This window comes from Poromitra crassiceps, assembly GCF_964638095.1.
Source record: "Poromitra crassiceps genome assembly, chromosome: 12".
Taxonomy (NCBI): domain Eukaryota; kingdom Metazoa; phylum Chordata; class Actinopteri; order Beryciformes; family Melamphaidae; genus Poromitra; species Poromitra crassiceps.
In genome coordinates, this window is record NC_139632.1 from 17,080,257 (window position 1) to 17,099,981 (window position 19,725).

Here is a 19,725-nt window from a genome sequence, read left to right on the forward strand (position 1 = left end):
TCACTGACCGCTCGGTTACAACTAGAAACGCATTATTTCCTCAAACCTGCCAACAATTCATTTATCTTCTCTGTTCTCAGTTGTTGACAAAGACACATAACATGATGTAAGCAGCATCAAACCTGGTCCTCTGAGAAAAAGAAAAGAGTAATTATGGTCTGATTCATCCTGTTTTACCCTTTTCTCTAGGGTGTGTTTACGGTATATTTTGACAAAGACAAAGGATCTATCTGTTGCAGCGGTTGGACATAGCAGTAGATCTGGAATAGTGAGGACTGAGCAGCCATCTTGTGAGAGCCATTATGTAGATATGTAATAGTGAGCACTGAGCAGCCATCTTGTGAGAGTCATTATGTAGATCTGGAATAGTGAGCACTGAGCAGCCATCTTGTGAGAGTCATTATGTAGATCTGTAATAGTGAGCAGTGAACAACCATCTTGTGATAGTCATTATGTAGATCTGTAATAGTGAGCACTGAGCAGCCATCTTGTTAGAGTCATTAGATGTGTAATAGTGAGCACTGAGCAGCCATCTTGTGAGAGTCATTAGATGTGTACTGTAATAGTGAGCACTGAGCAGCCATCTAGTGAGAGTCATTATGTAGATCTGTAATAGTGAGCACTGAGCAGCCATCTAGTGAGAGTCATTATGTAGATCTGTAATAGTGAGCACTGAGCAGCCATCTTGTTAGAGTCATTAGATGTGTAATAGTGAGCACTGAGCAGCCATCTTGTGAGAGTCATTAGATGTGTACTGTAATAGTGAGCACTGAGCAGCCATCTAGTGAGAGTCATTATGTAGATCTGTAATAGTGAGCACTGAGCAGCCATCTAGTGAGAGTCATTATGTAGATCTGTAATAGTGAGCACTGAGCAGCCATCTTGTTAGAGTCATTAGATGTGTAATAGTGAGCACTGAGCAGCCATCTTGTTAGAGTCATTAGATGTGTAATAGTGAGCACTGAGCAGCCATCTTGTGAGAGTCATTAGTTCATTCAAGAACACTCAAGTCATAGAATTAACCATTTATTGTATTATGAATACAATGCATACAATTATGTTTGGCGTTGAAGGCTCCGCTCTTAGAATTAATTTAATATTTAATTTAATATTTAATTAATTTAATTCTCCCTGAACTCGGCTCAGCAGCATGCTACGCCGAGCAGGGAGAGCAAGCAGAATCCCCCATGGGAATAAAATATTCCAGATACATTTAAACCATAGAAGTAAAAGGAGGGAGCCTAAAAGCAAGACATGGGAACATGTTCATTTTTTGAGCCATGCAGACTCCAGAGCTACAATACATGATAGCATTTGATCTAAAAGGTGGAGGCTGGGGTGGAGGGGGCAAAGCGTTTGCCAGCAGCCGCAACGATCAGCAAGGTGGGGAACAGATCAGTGAGTGAGAGGCTGCCATATTTAAACGGACCGCCTTGTTGTGAGAATGACTGTGATTGGAGAATTGGTTAAACGGTGAACCAAACAGAGGCTGTCAGCTGGTACAGCTGGGGCGTAGCCTATGACATCATGTCTTGAATGAACTAACGCAGGCTTCATATGTGTAATAGTGAGCACTGAGCAGCCATCTTGTGAGTCATTGTGCAGAACTAACGGTTGCGTGTCAAAGCCCTCACGGGTTGCGCTGCCAGCATGCAGCTCCCCAAAAATGTGACACAATGAAGGAATAACAGTCTATAATCTTGGCCACTAAGCACTAAGCACCTTCACTTGAACAGTTGGGGATCGAGTGCCTTGACAGTCACTTTTGAAGGAGGAAACTGGGGGGTTTCCTCATGTTTCCCACAGAGATTTCCACTCTTGGTTTGGGGAATTGGACTGCTCACAAGGCTGCGTCTGTAACCATTCATGCGGAATGGCTGAAATGGAATAGACCATTTTCATTTTGTGTCGAAAAGGCAGGGTAAACAACACAGGTGCAAGCAAAACAGTAATGAGTGTTTCAAACTTACAATCATGGACGTTGGAAACCCTCATTAGAGTTTTGCTGGCACCTGTGTTTACCCTGCCTTTTCGACACAAAATGGCCCCCGTGGAAAAGGGTCTATAGAAGTGGACAATTCAGTTTGGTACCACTTTGTTTAGATACTGTAGTCCAATGTTGATACTCGACTCCCTATGAAGTGACTATAATATTTAAAAAGTTTCAAGTGATAGTCATATCATTACTATGTGAAAAGCATAATACAGTATTCTGATCAAATGTGGTGAACAGAGCAACCGACTGAACAGCCGACATTGCCATCCTTAGAGCCCGACTGCTGGAAAGTGGAAAGAGAATGAGAGAGAAGTCAAGAGGCACAGAGAGGCTGGCCTCATATCAAAGCCAGATCCGGACAGAAGCCCTCTCCAAAGACAAGCTGCTCCTCCTCACCCAGAGGCCAGCTGATATATTGCTGTTATTAAGCTTCAGGTCATCAGTCTGCTGTGTCCAGAACAGTGGCCATATAAATTGCGTTAGCTCTCCTGGAGGACGGGACCTGGCTCAGTGGAAATGAATGGGTTGCGACAAGACACGCCTGTCATTTGTTTTACTGATGGCTCCTGGCTTCAGGCTGAGCCGTGGGCTTAAAGCAGGGTGCTGAAAGAGGCTATCAGTGGATGATCTGGATCACTTGGTGAAATGATTCAAGCCCAATGAGGGGGCACTGGGTTGATATCACCTGTGTCTATGTCTTGTTTGTGTTATGATTTGCACATAAATTAGACTGATCTGTGTAGACCTTCTATGTTGCGTTAGGCACGTGAGCAGGCGGGCAATGGGTGTATTTTTAGGCTGAGTGGCCGCGTGGCCTCTATACGCAGATAAGTAGACCTGACTCACTGACTGAACATTATTTATTGGCTCATCTGAACACACACACACACACGGCTAATAAACCAGGAAATGAGCTTGCCAGCAGCTGTGGCCTAAGGTAAATGAGATCCGTGTCCATCATTTACAGGTGTTCCAGGTGTATGATGAGATGATTTATCAAAGTGAACTGCAGTTAGCACCGGATGGGAGCATCTATAGGAGGTCTGTCTCATCGTACCGGATATGGGGGAACATGAGGAGATGGCTAAATGAATCAAGCCTGACTTGAAAGAAGGATGTTACGGGAGACAATCGTATGGATGTGATTGTGGATCTCGCTCTCTCTCTCTCTCACACACACACACACACACACACACACACACACACACACACACACACACGCGCGCGCGGGCGTCATCCTAATTTACAGCCCAAGGAGACATGACACAAAGTCAATCGTGTCATTATGATTAGATAAGAATTGAGCAGCATGAGGAAGCCCATGCTGGCCAGTTAGAATAGGAGCATATGGAGCCACTAGGCCAGCCCCTACCTGCCAGCTGTGACTGTTTATGAGACACTCCTGCTGCTTCAGCGCCTGCTCCTGCTACCGAAGCCATAACGTTACACGCACGCACACGCACACACACACACACACACACACACACACACACACACAAACAAACACGCACGCACGCACACCATTCTAAATAGTTTTACTGTTCAATTTTCCACAAGCCACTTAGGGCCCTTTCACACCTAAAAGTCCGGACCAAGGTCCGACTCCGAACCAAACTCATGTTGTTGTTACATTGTATACATTTGGTCCAGTAAGGTTCGCTTTCACACTGCAATGATCCCAGCGGACCAGCGGACTTTAACATGACAGACCTACGTCCTGTCGTCATCACCTGCGTGGGCTGCGTCTCCACTGATTGGCTTGTGGATGAGCGTGTGTCTGACATCAGCGTCCCGGAACTGCTCCAAGGAATTTGCTCCTTGTTTACACCAGGTTTACACACCACAATGAATGAACAGATCCACTTTGTTGTCATTATAATAGCATTATTATGGCATCGCGCACCTTGTTGTACTGCTGACGCAGCTTCTTCATCTTCAGGTGGCATTGTTCTCCCGTCCTCTCACAACCCCCCTCGCTCATCCTCTCCGAAACCACCTGGAAAGTCTCGCTATTCTTATGCATTTTTTCCAGTTCACTTTTGATCGAGTCGTCCGACCATATTTCGATTAGAAATCTGGTCTCCTCCTCACCCCATGTGCTGCCGCAGCTCATCTTCGTTTTTCCCACTGTTTTCCTGTTCTGGCAACGTGACGAGTGACAAGTCAGCTGTAGCTTCCTGTAATTGGTCCGATAGTGCGAACCTTCCAATAAAATTCTTTCACACTGCACAGGCAGCGAACCTTGGTCCAGCTTGGTCCGGACCGAGACCACCTCTTTTGGTCGGATCAAAGACTCTGTCTTTGGTCCGCACCATGGTCCGTGGGAGGTTTCACACCTGTCATTTTGGTTCGGATCAAACTGGAAAGTCTGAAAGTCCGGACCAAACGAGGTAGGTGTGAAAGCGCCCTTAGAAGGTTTTGGAACTTTATTTTAAAGTTGCACTTAAAGGGATAGGCCAACTTTTTGGGAGTTTAGGCCATTTGCCATATTGCCTATATTAAAACTAGAACGTACATGGGCTTTATTTTCAATCTGCGCGCAGTACAAACTCTCTGTGAGAGCCCTCACTGCTAATAGCTTAGCGCTACAATGGCAGTCTATGGGATTTTCGCCTACTCCCGTTCACTCGCCCAAAATGCAGATTTCCAACAGCGCCAAAAACACTTGCACTGCCCTGCATGCCACACACTGCACAGTGCACACAGCGGATGCACTCTACTGATGACTGCACACAGCGCATGCACTCTACTGATGACTGCACACAGCGCATGCACTCTACTGATGACTGCACACAGCGCATGCACTCTACTGATGACTGCAACATGTACATGTGAGTGTTTTTGGCGCTGTTGGAAATGTGCATTTTGGGCGACTGAACGGGAGTAGGCAAAAATCCCATAGACTGCCATTGTAGCACTAAGCTATTAGCAGTGAGGGCTCTCGCACAGAGTTACTTTGTACTGCACACAGATTGAGAATAAAGCCATGTATTCTAGTTTTAATATAGGCAATATGGCAAATGGCCTAAACTCCCAAAAAGTTGGCCTATCCCTTTAAAAAAGGTGAGCGCGAATAAAGGGAGAGAGACTGATCCTAAGTTGAACCATTCCTTCTGTATTTGTCATGTTCTTCACTTCATATTGTAATATTCATATTGTAGAGCTAAGCACACACTGCCTCTTTAACACCGCTCCTCTTCCTGGAATGAAACAAAGCCTGATAAGCCCCTCCCTCTCCTCCTGGTCTCATACAGCACACAGCCGGTTCCATTCTGTCCAGATATTTCCTGTTCCCTCTCCTGTCACAGATCTGCCAGTGTAAAGATGGGTGTGACCAACATGTTGTGAAGTGCAACAAGAGCTGACAAGCCCATTCACTATCAGCAAATGAGCATGAAGACAAGGAAACAGTGTTTTGGTTTGGATCGGAGCACAACTTTTGTTTCTTCTGTTGAGAGCAAATGAAACGATCTGATAGTCACTGTCACGAGAAGTGAAATGGCGCAGCGAGGAATTCAGCTGGACGGAGGAAAATTGTGCTGTTCGATCTGTCTGGATCTACTGAGGGATCCGGTGACTATTCCCTGTGGGCACAGCTACTGCATGAGCTGTATTAAAAGATACTGGGATGAAGATGATATCCGCTGCCCCCAGTGCAGACAGACCTTCACACCAAGGCCTGCCCTGGTGAAAAGTACCATGTTAGCAGAGTTGGTGGAGGACCTGATGAAGACCAGACTCCAAGCTGCTCCTCCTGTCCACGACGCAATCTCAGCTGCAGCAGAAAGGGCCAAGAGGCAGGAAGAGCTCGGGGTGAGTCGGCAAAAAATCCAGCAGAGAATCCAGGACAGAGAGAAAGACGTGAAGGTGCTTCAACAGGAGGTGGAGGCTATCAATCTCTCTGCTGATAAAGCAGTGGAGGACAGCGAGAAGATCTTCACAGAGCTGGTCTGTCTCATTGAGAAAAGGAGCTCTGAGGTGAAGGAGCAGATCAGATCCCAGCAGAAAGCGCAAGCGAGTCGGGTTGAAGAACTTCAGGAGAAGCTGAAGCAGGAGATCTCTGAGCTGAGGAGGAAAGACGCTGAGCTGGAGCAGCTCTCACACACAGAAGATCACATCTACTTTCTACACAGTTACCCCTCGCTGGCACGTCTCAGTGAATCTACAGACTCACCCAGCAGCAATACCCGCGCTCTGCGCCATTTTGAGGACGTGACTGCGGCCATGTCAGAGGTCAGAGATAAACTACAGGGCATTCTGACAGAGGAATGGCCTAAGATCTCACTGACAGTGACTGAAGTGGATGTTTTACTGCCACAACCAGAGCCCAAGACCAGAGCTGAATTCTTGCAATATTCACATCAAATCACACTGGATCCAAACACGGCAAACGCGTGCGTGTCGTTATCTGAGGGGAACAGAAAAGCAACATATATAAGGGGAAGGTCCTATTCTACTCACCCAGACAGATTCACTGGCGACAGGCATCAGGTCCTGAGTAGAGAGGGTCTGACTGGATGTTGTTACTGGGAGGTGGAGTGGAGCGGGGGCGGAGTTTCAATAGCAGTCTCATATAAGAATATCAGCAGATCAGGGACTTTTAATGAATGTGTATTTGGATACAATGACACGTCTTGGGCATTATATTGTTACAACAATAGTTGCCAGTTCAGCCATAACAACGTCAATACTCCCATCTCAGGCCCTCTGTCCTCCAGAGTAGGAGTGTACCTGGATCACAGAGGAGGTATTCTGTCCTTCTACAGCATCTCTAAAACCATGACTCTCCTCCACAGAGTCCAGACCACCTTCACTCAGCCTCTCTATGCTGGATTTTGGCTTTATGGTTTTATTGGAGCCACTGCTGTGTTGTGTTAGCTCCAACAATGTGTGTGTCTGTGTGTGTGTGTGTGGGGGGGGGGGGGGTCTCCATCTTTGTTGCTTAGTCTCACTATGCATTGCCCTTCCCAGAGATCACCTGTCAATCAAACAGTGTGGGTGGAGTTATGGAGCTTGGATTTTCTGTTGATGCAGTTTGAATTTCTCTTCTCTGTTTGTTCAGCCGTGGTGCTGCTCATCATACCTACCCAGTTCTTCTTCTTCTGTTTATTCCAAACAAACCGGGAATGTAAAATGCATCACTTCCTGTGCTGCAGAGGAAAAATAATAAAAATATTTCATCAACTGGATATAGGTTGAATAACTTGTGTGTTATATCAGTCAGTAATAGAAAGTATCCAAACAGACATGTCATTTATTCATTTGAAAATGTAAAGTGTTGTGGTCTATATAGTTCATAGCTTTATTGCATTGTTGCTGTCATATTTTCTGCTGTTTCTGTTCCACTGCATGGGCCTTAATGGAGAGATCACTAGACGTCTTCCTTTTAGGCTATAGCTGAATAGTTAGTTAATTATGTTGATTTTGTTCCCAGCACTTGTAACTTTGTTAAGAAAATTGAACTACAAATGGAATCATTATTATTGTAATCATTGGGGAGATGATTCATAGTTTTCCTCCACATTGCTGACATACTGCTTTAACTTGTGTGGATGAAGTGAATATGTAGATGGGAATATTGAACGAGAGTTGTTGTTTTTTTAACCAGGATTTAGTGATTTGATGTGTGATCAAAGTGAATGTTTGCAAAGACCAATAAAGTTTGTCATTCCAAGAATGAAAAAGTATTCTATTCACTTCGGGAAGTCTATCAAAGCTGCTATAATAATTGAACCAAAAGTCAAAAGAAGCAGCAGGGTTAGCAGTTAGCAGTGTCCACTAGTGAAGATTGAAAGTGATGATTGACAATCCTGTTGTTAATGTATCTGGTTAAATGTATGAATGAAGTGATTCTTTACATGGAGAGACTGAAGGAGGATAGTCAAAGATATCTTTACCCACCTAATTTTTTTGAAGAAACTTATCCCCCCTAGCTCGGCCAAGGTTTCCTCTTCCAATCGCACTTTTGTGAGTGAATTCATATGCATTTTCTCTCAATAATTATATCTTGTCTAAACTCACTTTCCCCAATACTGGCTACTATTGATCAAATAAGCATATCAGTTCTCACTGCTACTTGCAGACGCACCTTAGTAGTGTCCAGTCAAAGCCTCTTTCATCCACGATGGATAAATATGATCTGCCATCTGGTCATGTTACATTTTCTAGATGAAGAGCATCTTCCCAGATCAGTTGAGTTGGCCGAGAATATAATGGGGGGCCCCGACATAAAAATTCGCTCCCAGTGCTATGGTTATTAATCTAAGGAAAAAAGTGAAAAGCGAGCACACTCCAAAATATTATGCAACTTCGGTGCAGGGCACATGTAATATCAAGTCACAACAGAAAAGCCAGCACACAAAAAAAGTCCTTTTAGAGGTTTTAATACCTTAGTCTGGGGCAGCAGCACAGCAACAAACAAGTTTCGGCGCGTAGGCCTTCTTCAGTGTTGTGACAACACTGAGGAGTGAAGGCCTTCTTCAGTGTTGTCACAACACTGAAGAAGGCCAAAATCACATCTAAAAGAAAATAAAGAGAAGTGCAAAGAAAATAAAGAGATATGAATAAAGAAATATTACAGACAGTGCAGATGAGTGTTATTGCCCTAGATTTCTTAAAAGGTCTTGGCAAAACCCAAACATGTTTTAGAAGATTGCAAAGTGGACTGGAGGCGGATCTCAGATCTTTAAGACAAAAATAGTGAGTCTTTCAGAAAGTCCTTCATTGATGCTGATTTCTCTCTGTACATGTTCCAAATGTGCGGTGCCTCTCAGAGTGGCAAACTCATTTAGATTTATGTTTGGTGCTGGCAGAATTAGTTGTAGTTACTTTCTGAGCAGCAGTAGTTTAATTTAGTTTGTTTGAAATGTAAATACATTTGAGGCATGTCTCAGGCACAGCCACAGACACAAAGCTGGATATATCTGTTCTCTATACTTTGAACTGTTTCTACACCCACATCCCTCACCCTCTTACCACCCACTCTGCACTCTCTCCTTGTCAAATTCCACTCCAGCAAATGATGAAAGGTGTCCTGAGATGACATGGATTCATGCATGCCTAATTTACACACTCACATGCCTGAAAACACTACTACTACTACTACTACTACTATTACCTACTACTACTACTACTACTATTACCTACTACTACTACTACTACTAATATTACCTACTACTACTACTACTAATATTCACAACAAACAGTATGTTATGTCACAACAAACAGTATGTTAAGTCACAACAAACAGTATGTTAAGTCACAACAAACAGTATGTTAAGTCACAACAAACAGTATGTTAAGTCACAACAAACAGTATGTTAAGTCACAACAAGCGATTTGTTTGCCCGAGGAGTGGGGAGTGCTACAATGGCATCCTGCTGGACTGGGCCTTATAAAGGCTAACTTTAGCTAACAGCTAACATTAACGCGAACCAACCCCGCTGCCTCCCCGCCAAGTTTGGTTTAACGACGTACAGTAATGCCAGCTCAGACTTTTCCCCTCATCTCGAAACCTTTGCGGAACATGCGATAGCGTTGTCATCAACTGAAAAGTGTGAAAAACAGCCACACCGGCAACATGGCGGCAACATGTTTTGCCTCTAGGCTGTAACTGCAGGCCCAGCTGTTTGACGTCATGAGCGTGACAACAAGCTGCGCTGCTAAGGCAAAGCAAAGTTGGCTTTGTATTATCGGCTCTATTTATTGGCTAAAATGTAATCATCGGAAAAATTAACAATAGCATAAAATAGCCCATATCGGCCGGTAATTTATCGGATCGATATATATTGTGCATCTCTACCAATTAGATATCAAGGGATGATTAGGTGGCCATGATGGAAAGAAGGCCTGTGTGTGAATTTAGCCAGGGCACCAGGGTTACACCCCTACTCGTGCCATAAGTGCCGATGGGATCTTTATTGACCACAGAGAGTCAGGACCTCAGTTTAACGTCTCATCCAAAGGATGGTTCTCACTCACAGGCCCTGGGGCCTTGGGGAGGGATATTATTCATGAGACCAGAGGGAAGAGCGCCTCCTACTGGTCCTCCAACACCACTTCCAGCACCAGACGGTCTCCCATCCAAGGACTGATCCCCCTGACCTGCTTAGCTTCCCCAGCAAGCCAGCAATGTAATGCAGGAACCACGGTGCTGCTGGCTAATGTGGTTAAAGTGGCAGGAGGAAGCTAACCATCAGCAACTATGAGCCATAATGCTAATAGAACATGAGCCAGGTAGAGCGAGGCGGTGCTCTTAGATGCTGCCTTTACAATCATACAGATTTAATGGAGGAAAGACCACCTCATCTCCTCTCTAAGTGATGCCCAATTGTAATATTCTATTTCAGCAGTGAGACAGCAGAATTATGACCAAGAGCCTTTTAGCTGGGCTGAGTGCCCATAATGGGATTATGTTCAAGCTAATAATGAAAGTAAGGTTTGATATGAGAAATGATGGTGCGAATGAGAGGGTGGTCGATCGAAAGAGAGCATAGAAGAGGTAAAATCAGGCGAGAAATAAGGTGAGATCGATCAAAGTAGCATCAAATCACACACCACCCATCTCGGAAATAGTTTCTTCCCCCAGGCAGAACAGCTGAACCATATGCACCGCACTTTGTTACTATATAACATGTAATGTTATCATGTGTATATTGTGTTGTTTTTGTGTATTGTGCTGTAGATCATAACTGTATATCGTATATGCACTGAGTGCACTGTAGTCTATATGCATTGTGTAGCCTATAGTTCTGTAAGTTGAACTTGAAGTAGAGATGAAAGATAGAGGGAAAGCATAGCGGGTTGGGTTGGGTGATGTAGAGGGGACAAAGGAACAGAGGAAAGTAGATTGAAAAATGCGTGCAGGGTCCCCTACTGCCATTTTGTACCTTATGGCAACTTTGCGCTGTGAAAAACACATTTGAACTTGAACACCAATTTGCCAGTCAGAGTTTGACATTTGACACATCTCCAAACTAACTCATGCTTTCAACGCAGTAAAGACAGACATCATAACACTCATTTTGCATGTGCTTCACACATCACCGACGTACTTATCAGCAACGCACTCATCAGCGAAGTGTGTGAACTGTGAAGGCCTTTAAATAGACGAGCGAATCAGTGGTGTGACATGTGACAGGTATGGCAGCCGTCAGCTGAAGTGGCGTAGCACGGCCTGGAGTGTCCCTGCCAGTAGGTCATGCCAGCCTCCACAAGCCACAACCTCAATAATGTGATGCACAGTGGAAGGTATTCTTGATATACGAGACATTTAAAGTGGTTGTCTATGAGATTTTGGTGACACCTTTGGTGATAAGCGGTCATTGCTCTAGTGTTTTTGCACAACACTGATCACGTTGCAGTCACATACTGTAGGGTGGTCATATACTGTGATGTCTCTTTCCTTGATTTCTACCACGGCGGCCCAGTAGCGAAGCCGTGGTTATAGACTGTTTCACACGAATTCTGTCGCTAGGGAACAATTTGGACCCTAGTTTATTTCCTGTCACTGTCAGCTAATGCATTAGCAAACACTGCAACAGGAAATACATTTGGCACATTTAGAATGTTTATCGGGTGAGTCAGTCACTCAGTCAGTCAGTCACTCAGTCAGTCACTCAGTCACTCAGTCAGTCAGTCAGTCACTCAGTCAGTCAGTCACTCAGTCAGTCCCGAACAGTTACTGAGGTGTCCACATTGGAGCAAATCCCCATGAGTTGGTATATCACAGAGACATCAAATTTGCCCCAATGACAGATATTGTAACCATTACTACTGTAGCTCATATTTCCCCAATCGGCCTGATGCGGGCGCTAGAGGTAAAGGTTAAAATTCCCGACTTTGAAAGGCCATAACTTCCTAAGTCTGATTTTCATGAAATGTTTTATAGATGTTCAGCTGACCTTGCTCTACAAATTTGCCTCAAGGTCCACCTGGAAGTTTTTTGAGACATTTTGGAAGTTTTGAGAAACACCTTTTTTAACATCTCCTACATGTTTGACCGATCACCACGACAGACCTATCTGATTACAATTTGTTAAAAGGTCGTTGATATCTACTACTGTACTGTCGTTTTGAAAATATATTTTTTTTTATTTGTGAGAGGGCGTGGCCTGTTAGCTAAATTATCATAACTTCATGACCAATTATCCGGTCATCACAAAACTTTGTGAACATGTTCAAATATCATCAACGACCATGTCTGCATAGCTGTTTGATTGACCAGTAGGGGGTGCTTCAAATCCCCCAAGAAAACCTCTATAGTCTATACTGACGAAATTGCGTGAAATTTGGTACGCATGTTCAAGGAGGGTGTGGGTTGGGCCTATGCTGTAATAACCTAACAGCTGGAACAGTGATCTGCTTTTTAGATTTTGACATTGCTTAACTGCGCATGTGTGAGCGTGCAGCTAGAAAGAAGCGCGCAGGATTTCTAGTCATTCATGAATGGCTAACCCTAACCCTAACAACCTCTTCTATCAATTGATAATAGAGAGTAACAAAATTAGACATTTCCATTTTCATGGAAATGATGCAGATTGTTACTTTATTAACATTACATTACGTCATTTGGCAGACGCTTTTATCCAAAGCGACTTACAATAACATATTTTTATCAGCAATAGAGCAATCAACTATGCAACACAGTCTATGACAACTACAACTTCTGAAGGAATAATGGTAAAGTTTAGTTTAGGTTCGTTTGAGCCCCCGTAGCGGAGGAGGGGCGAGGCGTCCTGCACTGGTGGAGGAGCGGCGGGAACGGTGAGAGATTTGGAGCCTGACCATACATTGTAAGTACAGAGGGGCTGTCTGGTGTACTGCCCTGTAGGCCAGAACCAGTGTTTTGAATTTAATGCGTGCCGAGATGGGAAGCCAGTGAAGGTCACGGAAGAGGGGAGTGACATGAGAGAATTTGGGTTGTTTGAAAACCCAGACGGGCTGCAGCGTTCTGAATGAGCTGAAGCGGACGGATGTCAGTGGCAGGAAGGCCGGCCATTTAGATATGAAAATGGAGAGAAACAAAAATAATGGCTTCTTCCTTTGCAGTGTGTTATGTATATGAGGTGGTTCTTCATTTCCTTCATGTAGCTGAATCATTAACAGTCAGAGGCACTCAGAGAGAGACATAGAATAGAGAGAGAGAGAAGTGGAGGGATGTTTGGAGAGAGAGTGAATGGCAGAGAGGACTGAAGGAGAGGAGCAGAGAGGATGGCTGAGGACCTGATAAGTGGTGGATACGCTGTTATTTTTCTGTCCTCTCCCTGGCAGGAGCCTGCCTAGCTGTTGCCAACCAGCACTTTAACAGACAAGTTCCACTCACAAACATATGGGCTTCTTACCCTTTTGGGAATGGGTTAGTTAATCACACACACGCAGCAGTAAATCTGCAACGGCTAATAGGAAGGAAGGAAGGACAGAACAAAAGAACAAAGGGGCAGACCGTGAGGATGGGAGGTAGGAAGAAACATGCCAATAAAACCATTCTTAGGGAATAGTCCTTTATTTTTGGATGTTTTATTTCAGTAGTTTGACACAGGGGGAAACAAAAACAAACAGTTCCCACCTCCTACTCAGGCACCCACATGGCAGTCTAAGCAAATGAAAGAAGACGAAGAAAAAAGAAGAAGAGACTGCATTGTTTAGCAAGTCACTAGTCTAATATCCTACTGGCATCACCACAAATGGCAAAATATTGATTGAAGTCAACAATTGTACAGTACAGGACAGGACAGGACAGTACAGTCTATATTCACCTGGGAGCAACACTGCTTCAAAAAGCTCTAAGTGATCAATCTGGTCGGCCAACAAAAGTCGGCTGACAAAAGTTGGCCCCGGCTGAACCCGCAGCCATCAGCCAATCAGATTTCCGCGCTTCCTTGTTTCCCCACTGATCTGATTTAGTTCCACTAACAAGAGGTCTGCATGACAAGTGCAAAGAACGTCAAGTTGATTCAAGCAATTCAATCCCTTCCAGCTCCTTATCTTTGGGAACGTTTGTCTGAGTGACCCCAAACTTGTAGGTGCGCTGCTGGGGACCCAAGGTAGTGCAGTGTGGAATTTTGTGCAATTCGACCAATCAAAACATGGCTTTCATGTATCTGGAGAACCATTCGTCCGATCCACTTCAGAATTGGGGGTGCGCTGCTGTGGACCCAACAGAGTGCAGTGCCGAATTTCGGCATGAGTTTGGTCACACCCTCAAAAGATTTGCCCATGGCGCATCGTCTCCAGAGTCTCCACCCTAGAAATGAGCGTGTGACACGTGCACTTATTTCTTGTCTTATCTTTGGAGCAGATCCTGCTGGATAGGCGGAAGGAGGGAAAGTTGATAGATAGCTCTTTTTGCCTTTTATTGTTAGAAAGACAGAAATCTATTATCTTCAGCTCTGACTGTTGTGGAAGTATTATTCCTCGTCTCTCCATAAATAGAGGATTGAGACACAGGGATGCTCCAGACTCCAGACTACGTACGTGGGCTATATTAGCAGCCTGGTTGCCAGAATAAAATGCCGGCATTGTAGGCTTCTGCAATCCATGGATATGTAGGATATGAACATTTCTGAGCTGTGCGTCTGGGTAGTGTAGAGGTAAAAGCAGTCGCCTAACACTGCAGAGACGAGGGTTCAATTCTCGGATTGGTCAGATCAGATGTTCCTACAGACACAATCGGCCATGTCTGCAGGTGGGAAGCTGAAGGCGTATGAGTAGTAGGGCTGTTGAAACGAATTTTGATATTCGAATATTATTCGAATTTAATAATTATGAACGAAATTCGATAATTATTATTTTTTTAAAACGAATATTTAATTTTTTATTTTTTAATTTTTTAATTTTTATTTTTATTTTTTTAGAACACTAGAACAGTGACAAGTTCTGACAACATACTTGAAGAAAAGAGTGTTAACTGAAGTTGACTGTTGAAGCTGCTATACTGATGTAAACCTACCTGTAGCTCTTAAAATGTATGTTAATTCATTGTTAACTGAAGTTGACTGTTGAAGCTGCTATACTGAATGTAAACATGTAGCTCTTAAGTGCAATACGTGACTGATTTTTTTTTGTTCATGGCTCATTGTTGTTTTGGCAAAGTTTACTTATTTGTTTATTGATAAGGAGCTCAAACAAAGGCTGTGTCTTTTTTTATTATCAATTATTTTATTTTAGCATTTCAGACAGCACCAATACATCACTGATGAATATTAACTAAGCTCTGGTTATCTGACCTATTTTCTAATGCAATGAATGTATGTACATTGTACAAGGAACATGTTTTCTTAAATAAACATCATTGCTGGACTATTTGTGATAAGCCTAATATTATTTTGAATATTCATCCACCATTCACTTTTCCATCTACATTTGGTAAAATGCTTAGAAAAAGTTTTACTTGGTCAAACCCAAAGATTCAGCTATATTTAGAATCAGAACATAACATAAGAGAAGACAACAATTCACTCAGACCAAAAAAAAAATTTTTTTTTTTTTTTAAATTCAATTAAAAATTAATTAAAATATTCGAATATAATTCGAATATTAAAATGTATAAAGCACTGAAATTCGAATTTGATTATAGAGGGAGATTGACAGCCCTAATGAGTAGGGTTGCCAACCTCTTGAAATGGAAATAAGGAACGGTCGGGGGGGCAGTCAGTAGTGGAATTATTAACAATCACATAACTGCAATTGCTTCAACTTCAACCATTTAGCCTACCCATTATTATTAAGACAAGCAAACCTGAATTTGATCAGTTTTTGCATTTTTGCACGTAGCCTCTTGCTAGATTATCATTCAAGAATTGTATTTGGGCGTCACAAAACAGAAGTTTCTTATTCTTAATAGGCTAAAACAGCTGTAAGCTTACTCAATGTGCTGTCGTCAGAGTTTAGTTGAATCTAGCAACGCTGACAGCGCTTCATTGGTCGTGACTCACAACAATCAATGAGAAGCCATTCTAGGGTAGTTGAACGTAACATGACACCACACAGGCTGAGGGGCAGAGCAGCTGCAGCGGCTACGGAGTTTCTCACTCAATACAAATAGCCCATCACTCTTTGCACTGCATTGTTTCTCCAATACGGGACAAAGCGCGTCCCGTATCAGTTCAATACGGAACACGTCTTTTTGTTTACAAATACGGGACAATTCCGTATTTTAAGGGACGGTTGGCAACCCTACGTATGAGTCCTGGTGGCTGCTTCTTCTTCCTCTAATAGCTTTCCTGCAGACTGGATGCCGTGCGGCACATTGCTGCCTCTCACAGAATATTACACAGATTCCAGACTCGGGGCTCCGCCCCCTCCTCAATGTTCCTCTCTTCGACCGACGTGTTCCCCGACCTCTTGGCCCTCGTGCTCGTGCCACCACGCCGACCGGACCTCCCTCGCTGCTCGACGGCTCCCACCTCGAATCCTGCTCGACCTTTGTATTTGAACTTTTGTACAATAAAGAATATATGAAAAAAAAACGACATTCAAAAGTCACGCCCACCGTGGGGAAACCATGGGGGAGGGTCTCAACAGGTATGGGCAGTTTCTTCCACAAACCTCTTTCACAATGCTCCAGACTGAGAACGCGAGACGCGTTATTACGGAACCCACTGCAGTTTTGGTCAGACCACGCCCTACGCCCGCCTACGCAGCTCAGTCAAACACCGCGATTGGCCAGGACTCAGGACTGAGGCTTTGTTCCCTTTTGACAGCTCTTGTCTTGGTGACTGGGTTGGGTAGTAGTCACTTGAACATATTGATGCTCCTTACAGTGTTTGGCGACAATGTTCCTTAGCAGGATTGTGTGTGTGTGTGTGTGTGTGTGTGTGTGTGTGTGTGTGTGTGTGTGTGTGTGTGTGTGTGTGTGTGTGTGTGTGTGAGTCATGTAGTGATTGAGGTGCTTGTGTGCCATTCGGGTATTTTAATATTCTGTGTGGGTACAGCTGTATCTGACAGTGTCCTACTGATGTTGTAGGAGAGCGCTGTTGTGTGTGTGTATGTTGCATTTATGTGTGTGTGCCTTTGATTTTGTTCATCTCCTCAAAGTGTGTGTGCATGTATAACTGTATGAGCATATAATAATAATCAGTAATCACAATCATAATCATAATCAGCAATCATAACCCGAGTAGTTGTACGTTCTATTTATGGGATTGTTTGCCCTTGTTGTGTGTGTGTGTGTGTGTGTGTGTGTGTGTGTGTGTGTGTGTGTGTGTGTGTGTGTGTGTGTGTGTGTGTGTGTGTGAGTGAGAGAGAGAGAGAATTTAACTCAAATGTTTAGACATCAGGTCGCTGGCACTGTCTATACGAACTATACAAAATACCAACAACATTGGTACATTTTCTGCATCCATACACTTATATTGATGTTTTTTCGTCATTTAAATGTCATTTTTGTGCTTTCACACGGGACATATTTCATGTTGATGTCCCAGTAGTGACTACTGCTGCTAGTCTGCACACCCTCTTCCTGCTATAATCTCAACTGTCACACTTCCCTCCCTAAATATCTATTTAATGGCACACCATCACGAGGTTGCCCATGGGGCCTAAAGGAGTGAATTCCCCATTCATTTTTCCATTGATGTTTGGGAAAATCCTGAAAAAGAAAAAAGAAAAGAGTTTTCCTTGGACAAATGAGTGATTCCGTTATATCCAGAATCACAAGAGAACATAGAGCATGTCCCTCTGTTTGTTTGTGGGGGTGGGGGGGGGGTTCTGAGTGAAATGTTCTATGGTCTCTCGTGATTCTGGATATAGCTGAATTGCTTCGTTTGTCCAAGTAAAACTCTTTTTACGCAACGTCTACAGAAGAATGAATGGGAAATGACACTCCCTAGGCCGCATGGTGAACCCGCAAGAGGGTGTGACTTATGCGCTCTCCTCTAGTGCTTGTGACAATTGTTTGTGATTTTTTTTTCCATAACCACCATTTTCTCCATTGTTATTGTTATTCTTTGTTTCTCTGCTGTATCATTTTCCAATTTGCTTCTGCAGTGGGCCAGTCTCCCCACAGGGGTCATTAAACCTTCTTCTTGTCTTGTGTGGAGTGTAAAGGTGAACAGACTCATTAAGGGAGATGTGATCACAGTTGAGCAGCACTGCAGCAGAGGTGACACATGGCAGGCACACGCAGAACACAGCACAGACAAATGAACTGGCTCTGTCTTCAGGGACCCCAGCAGCCTGCTACTGTCTCATCTGAGCGGCTGGGTGGTGTTCAAGACCGGCTTTAGCCTGAACACGCATGCACACACACACACACACACACACACACACACACACACACACAGTAGATGCAAACAGCATTGCACGCCGACATACACAAGTGTCAGGGACGACTGCTTCCTTTGGTGCTCTGGAGGATTCTCTGGGTTTTTCCAACTCTAAAATGTCCAAGTACTTCTAAACTTATTTGACGCTTCAGGTTAGTTTAAGGTGAATGAGTATCATCATAAGAGCAGGCGATGGGGAAGAGATGACGTGACATGAAGCAGCCATCTATCATCAGTCTCACTGACTGTCCTGTAGATGCTCGCTGCTGCTCCCTTGTGGCCAGAGCGCCTCGCTCTTAGCTGGAAAGCTGGAAAGAAAATTTCTTTTCTGTAGGTAACGAAATGAATCAATGGCAATGGCACCATGAACGTACGTGTGTGTGTGTGTGTGTGTGTGTGTGTGTGTGTGTGTGTGTGTGTGTGTGTGTGTGTGTGTGTGTGTGTGTGTGTGTGTGTGTGTGTGTGTGTGTGTGTGTGTGTGTGTGTGTGTGTGTGTGTGTGTGTGTGTGTGTTATTGAATCGCCCCTCTCCATACTAAAGCAGAGCAAACCAAATAGCCCATCCACAGGGCGGAATCAATGTAGGTCAAGGGGAAGTGTACGGAGGGCTGGTGCTGCTGAGAGCAGACAGCGAATAGAAAGTAAACCCTGTGGACCGTGCAGAGCTTTCCAAAGATCAACTCTTCACAGTGAGTCAGGAAAGAACCCTGAGGAGAGCTGTGGGTGACAGACAGCTGCTGCTCCACTGGCACAGGTAAATGCCAGCAGCCCCGTTTGGCTTGCTGACACAAACACAGGCAGGCTCTCACAGACAGACACTGATGCAATGCACCATTAGCATTAGTACGCCTAACTGTCTCTTCAAATAGATTCCAATTATTCCACGCACAATGATGCTCTCACTTCTACCTCAACTCATTTAGATTGAACCAATCTGCCTAGAGAGCAAATGTTGTACATCTTACAGTATATTATATTTTCTGTACGTTCACTTTTGTGCTGTGTCAGTGTGTATTTAGTTAAGGCTCATGGCAAAATGCTGACATGCAACCTTTGAATAGAATGATAAATACAGTACACCGAGTACAGTATATTAGATACAGAGGTTCCTCTATGCCAGGGTGTGGTGTGCTGTCTTTGCTCTTTGCTGGATCCTTAGGTGGCTTTTGATGGCAAGACATGACATAACTGGGCGTCCAGGTAGTGCAGCGGTAGATTCCCTGCCTACCAACGTGAGGGTCACAGGTTCGAGCCCCCGTGTTACCTCCGGCTTGGTCGGGCGGTGTGTGGTCACTGCTCTAGTGCCTCCTCTGGTCGGCCTGTTCCAGCAGGGAGGGGAACTGGGGGGAACAGCGTGATCCACACACACACACACACACTGTCCTGCCTGTGAACCTCACACGCACATGTATCAGAGAAAGCATGTAATAGTAGTCTACAACTCTACTACAACCTCAGATCAGCA

The 19,725-nt window shown here is 44.1% G+C and overlaps 2 protein-coding genes across 2 annotated transcripts in view; both read left to right on the forward strand.

Annotated features, from left to right (window-relative positions):
• yjefn3 (YjeF N-terminal domain containing 3) overlaps window positions 1–19,725 on the forward strand; it is a 76,152-nt gene that overhangs the window by 31,363 nt on the left and 25,064 nt on the right. The window lies entirely within an intron of this gene.
• Window positions 5,436–7,645, forward strand: LOC310786624 (tripartite motif-containing protein 16-like). Its single transcript, XM_083647861.1, has one exon. It carries the CDS (start codon window positions 5,495–5,497, stop codon window positions 6,872–6,874), a length of 1,380 nt encoding a protein of 459 aa, XP_083503987.1. The 5' UTR covers window positions 5,436–5,494; the 3' UTR covers window positions 6,875–7,645.